Here is a 6016-nt window from a genome sequence, read left to right on the forward strand (position 1 = left end):
AAAATGTGAGCAGAATGTGTTTAGCAAGGTTGTCCAAACTCAGTCCTGGAGAAGAGCCAATGTCCTGTAGAGTTTAGCTCCAACTTGCACCTTCCTGGAAGTTTCTAGTATGTCTAGTAAGACCTAAAATAGCAGGTTCAGGTGTGTTTAATTGGGGTTGGAGCTGAACTCTGCAGGACCCTCCAGAAGCAGGACTGGTCACACCTGGTGTATAGTTTCATCCCTGAGTCATCATAAAACAGCTGCAGTGAGACATATTTTATAATAACACCTTTAATGCAAAAACAATAAAAATGATCCAGTATTGTATTTATTTCTATACAATAAAATTACTAAAATGTAACTAATTCATTGGAAAATAAAACAATATTTTTTGTTACGTGTTAACTGACAGTTTGTTCCAGGATGCCTCTGTGAACAGGGACAAGTGACTCGGCCTCCTGAACAAAGATTTTATATGTCTTTATATGTGTTTGTGTTGGGTATGTTCGTCTGTTGATAAACGTCTCGTCTCTGTACAGGTGCATTGCAGAGTCGTTTGCAGTAATAGTGTCCATGTGCAACCATTTCCAAATCTTGCCATCCAGTTACATCGCATACTTCTGAGTCCATTCCCTTGCCAGTCTGTTATACCTAAAAGACAAGAACAGACATCTTCATTCAAAAGAATAGCACTCTTGATGAAGCATTCAGTGTCAGCCCCGCTGCAATTTGAAGCAGTTAACTAAGCCCAGGCCCAGTTCTACGGGGGTTTTAGAGGGTGAAAACGGAATGAAACAAAAGCAAAAGCACCCTCAATTGAAGGTCTGGCAATCCAGTGTGTAATTGTGTTTGCACTCTGGAAAACATCTCAATTTCTATTTAAAACGTGTTTTTGCAACATTAAGCAGTTGGCCAATCACAGGCATTTCTGCTGATTTCTTAAATGCAACGGCCAATCAGAGGCGTTTCAGCTGGTCAGAGTTCACTCACCACTGAAAACGCTGATGTTTTTGTTCAGTTCAGTTCATCGTGCAGTTTAGAAAGCTTCATTGAATTTAATGGAACATTGTGAGATCACAATGAATTGCTTTTAACAATTATAAAGGAGCGCTCTTTGCACGCTTTCTAGAATATAATCCATTGAGGATTTGTATGCAATTTTTGTTTTTCAGCCACATGCACGCTGCAAAGTTTCGGGAATGGCATCCGCATATTATGCACTCTTGAAATAACAATGACTGACATAGTGATAACCATAGCAATGGACAGGACAAAAATCTATGTGAAAATATATGTGCATTAACGCTAGAGCACTGTCATTGATTTAATTCTGGAAAGGGGACTGACCAAGACAGAGCATGCTCAGAGAGAGATCCAGTTCACAGACCAAAAACATGTGTAAACTTATCATATCAACCAGTAATTTCATTTCCAGTAACAGATGACAGAAAGTTAGATTTCTTTAAGTTATTCTTGACTGTGCTGTTATTATTGACTGCTTTGATGACGTGCAATAAGGTAGGACATTGGTTTGATACTTCTACCCCCACCTTTCTATCTCCCCCCAAGAGCTAAATGGCACCCATGCATACAGATATAGCCATTTTACAAATAAACTCGCACTTAACAAAGCTCACTTACTTATCTTTGTCCGATTTGTAGATGTGTGCAATATCTGGAACTAAAGGGTCATCTGGATTCGGGTCACAAAGGAGGGAGCATATGGATAATAAAACTGAAAAACAGCAACAGAAAACAGCTGAATCATTTTAGTGGTGCTAATAAAAGTAACGTGAATATTTCTCATATTTAATGAAATAAAGTCACTTAAAGCCATAATTCTGAGCTCTACCTCTTTCAGTTGTATACTCCTTGCATCGAGGATTATTCCCTTTATTAGGATCTAGATGTAATCTAATTGGACATGTTTATGATGAAAAGACGATATTTGTGTTCTCTAACCTTTGGATACCGTGAGGGCGGGTGACCACTGGGAGCGCAGAATGTCCAAACAGATGCTTCCATTACTGTTGATATTTGGGTGGTAGATTTTTGTTGTGAAGGCAACCTGTCAGCAACATAGTATCAGTTATCTAAGGACAAATCATTTATGGAAGGGGAAAGACAGATGTAATTCTCCACTCACCTTTGGTGGTTTAAAAGGATAATCAGTCGGGAAATGGATTGTGAGGAAGAAAACCCCTCCCTGATATGGACTATCACTCTAGGGGGAGATAAAAAGAAAGTGTTTTGTGTATGACAGAAGCCAATTCCTTTGTTTTACTGAGCCAATAACTAATTTCATAAAATAAACATTAACCTGGAATTACTTATGTGTACTTACTGGGCCCATTATTGTCGCCTGCCAGTGAAACACTGAAAGTGCAAATAAAATATATATTGAGCAGACTGTCCTGTCAAAGTATTAAAGGCCAGTAATGAGTACATAGTTAGCAGACACACTTACAGTCTTCTCCAAGTGGTCCAGCTGAGCACTGCGAGGGTGGATCCCGTTGCAAATCCTGTAGCTCCTATAAATACAGTATACATGCATGTTAATGTCTATGCTTCAAAAACAGACTTGCATGTTGTTGGCAGTTCAGAGTAAAAAATAAAAAATAAAAAAACTAATATCAAGTTTTGATACATTATCAAAATTCATGAGCAGTAACCCAGGTCTTGTAAATGCAAGGTTAAAGAATAAAAAGAATAAAGAATGTGTTTTATAGTATTTATTAATAGCTTATTCTTTATTTATTTTTATTTTAAATGTACCTTTTTAGTAAACTTTGTTACATGCTTCTGTCATTTTTATTAGCTGCTGTTTTTAAATATTTCTGTTTAGATTTAATTGACATTTTTCAGTTCTAGTTTTAGTCAATTTTGTACTTTAACTTCAAATTATTTATTTCAGTTAGTTTCCAAGGCTCTGTTTACGTTTTTCGTCTCATATTTACATTTCATTTTAACCTTTTTTTAATTAACGAAAGCAATTTTTTTGTTTTAATTTAACACACACACACATATATTTATTTTTGTATTTTTTTTAATTATGTATACATACAGTACGTTATATATCATATAATCAGTGTAGTTATGACTTTCATATTATATTGTACTGTACATGGAGAATTGTTTTATGAAATACTTACTATTTAAATAAGGTTAACCTTTTTAACTAGAGCTGCTTAAAACATCCGTCGACAATCTAAATCAATACAGTGGCATACACATTACAATTATAATGTAACATTTTTGATGTCCTATAAGACTTGAGTCCTCTTTGTTCTCAACATCAAGCTCTTTTCATCTGGCCGAAAAATAAATTCTTCTAACCTTCTGACTTTATATAGTAATGTGGCCCGAGAGATGGTTCACTGTATCAGCCATGTGTAGATCTTTTGGATCATCGTTATGCTATTCTACTCTCAAGACATTTATTCTGTTTAGAAATAAAAAAATATTACCTTCTGGATCCTTTTCAAAGCCATCAGACCTCCACTTCTTTTCTCCGCCCGAGGATGTGAAGGGAACAACAATGAGAGGGCGCACATTAGGCGAGTCTACTTCAAAATAAAAGTCCTTGTAACCTGTCATGTGCCTGTGCTCAAACAGCAAAATAAAGCAACGTGTGGGACTGCTTGTTCTGTGAGGTTCAGGATGAGAATGATTTAGATTTTATTCAGAATTACTATGACTTTAAATAATAATTTATGAATTATACAATCAAATCTTTTTTTTTTTGTATTAGATTTAATGCTTTGGCACACAGACACTTCTGTTCATTAAGAAATTCAGGTGGCTGTGCACACCTCTCATTTTAATGGAATTAGGTCACTGGACACTGGAGTCCTGGCAACAAAGAAGAGTCATCCATAAAAACCTGCACTAAGTGTGTGTATGTTCGCAGGGAATGATCAATGAATACTAAGTGATTTAAAGCACCTGCCAAATGAATGCATGTAAATGTAGCCCCAAATGTTCTAAGCAGGAAGGAAAGGCAGAGTGTTTAGTGGATGTGTGGTGAGGGATTACTGTAATTCATTTTTGATGCGGGATGCAGGATGCAGATGTTCTGTGTGCTAATCGCAAATTAGAGCTAATCCCAATAAACAACATATCAGACAGAATTACTGCCTGCATCATCTGCAGTGGGGTCCACTTCACTGTTGTGTGTTACATGTTTACTTGCTGAAAATAATCTGCTTGTTTGTGTGGTTTTGTGCCCATATATTTCAAATCACGTCTGTTCAGAGAAAATTTCATGTTATACAGGTAGTTCAAACTGGTTAATTGTTTCCTTAGAGTGAATACATTTTTTCTTTTAAGTATTTTTATTGTATCATATTTATATTTATATTATTATAATATTATATTATATAGACTCAGTAACAAATTTCATTAAAATCATTTAATATATGATTTATATTGTTTATATATATATATATATATATATATATATATATATATATATATATATATATATATATATACTATTTATAATATATATTAGTTTCCTTTTATATATATATATATATATATATATATATATATATATATATATATATATATATATATATATATATATTATATTGAAATAAAATTGAAGACCAAAAGTTTGGAAACATTACTATTTTTAATGTTTTTGAAAGAAGTTTCTTCTGCTCATCAATCCTGCATTTATTTTTTCAACAATCGAAAAATACAGAAAAAAAATTGTAATATGGGGGGATATATTATTACAATTTAAAATAATTGTTTTTTAATTTATTATACTTTAAATTATCATTTATTTTCTGTGATGCAAAGCTGACTTTTTAGGATCATTATCACATGATCCTTTAGAAATGATTCTGTATATGATGATTCATTATCAAAGTTCTGAAACAGTTCTGCTGCTTAATTTTCACTTTCAGAACATGTGATACTTTTTTAGGATACTTTGATGAATAAAAAGTTTTTTTTTATTCATCAAATATATTAGACAACAGAACTGTTTCCAACACTCATAATAAATCAGAATATTAGAATGATTTCTAAATTATCATTGTGATAGACTGGATGTTACATGTGACACTGAAGGCTGGAGTAATGATGCTGAAAATTCAGCTTTGCATCACAGGAATAAATTATTTTTTTAAAGTATATTCAAATAGAAAACTATTATTTTAAGTTGTAATAATATATCACAATATTACTGTTTTTTCTGTATTTTTGATCAAATAAATGCAGACTTGATGAGCAGAAGAAACTTCTTTCAAAAACATTAAAAATAGTAATGTTTCCAAACTTTTGGTCTGTACTGTATATATATAAATATATATATATATATAATGTTTATATATTATTATATTATTTACATATAATTTAGAATTTTATTGTGTTATATTTAATGCATTATACTTTATATTATATACACATTCTCAAAATATGAAGCAATGGGTTTAGCTCTGATTTATTTGATTTATTGCAGCTTGCAGCCTTCTTTCATATGGCCACTAGATGGAAGCACTACACGATCAAAACATATTCACCTGTTAATGCGTTGTAGACCTTTACAGGCATTGTGCATCTCATTGCCTTTAGATTCAGGACACTCAGAAAATGTACAGTAAGTTATATATATTATATGTCTGTCACCCCATTGAACGCAAACACAAACTATTATTATTATAGAGGTTTAGTGTATTGTTTACCAGCTGAGGTGAGTATGCACAGATGATACTGTAGCCTATGACATTACAGAGACTTTAGAAGTCAAACCACGAAAATTACAACATGGCTAGGGTATGTGCTTTAGTTATGCATTAAAATGCCAGCTGGTCTCGCTTCAGACAACCTTGTCAACTTCATCAGGGAAACGCTGAACCAAATCAGCTTTGTTCAGTGATTTCACATGGCTTGCCAAACGACTGCTGAGTGCCAAATGCACATCTGCATGTTTGGAGCTCTCCGCACTGCTAAGCTACTTACAAATTAGCAGTGGACATAATATTTTCTCTTCATCGTTATCATAAACATCACAGCTTTGGTG

The 6016-nt window shown here is 33.4% G+C and overlaps 1 protein-coding gene across 1 annotated transcript; it reads right to left on the reverse strand.

Annotated features, from left to right (window-relative positions):
* Window positions 1-377: 377 nt before the first annotated feature.
* Window positions 378-3568, reverse strand: LOC109046807 (ubiquitin-conjugating enzyme E2 D4-like). Its single transcript, XM_019064605.2, has 7 exons — window positions 3450-3568; window positions 2450-2513; window positions 2327-2358; window positions 2129-2206; window positions 1945-2050; window positions 1624-1717; window positions 378-633 (listed from the first exon to the last, which is right to left on the reverse strand). Exons 1-7 carry the CDS (start codon window positions 3534-3536, stop codon window positions 588-590), a joined length of 507 nt encoding a protein of 168 aa, XP_018920150.2. The 5' UTR covers window positions 3537-3568; the 3' UTR covers window positions 378-587.
* Window positions 3569-6016: the final 2448 nt, after the last annotated feature.

This window comes from Cyprinus carpio, chromosome A17 (assembly GCF_018340385.1).
Source record: "Cyprinus carpio isolate SPL01 chromosome A17, ASM1834038v1, whole genome shotgun sequence".
Taxonomy (NCBI): domain Eukaryota; kingdom Metazoa; phylum Chordata; class Actinopteri; order Cypriniformes; family Cyprinidae; genus Cyprinus; species Cyprinus carpio.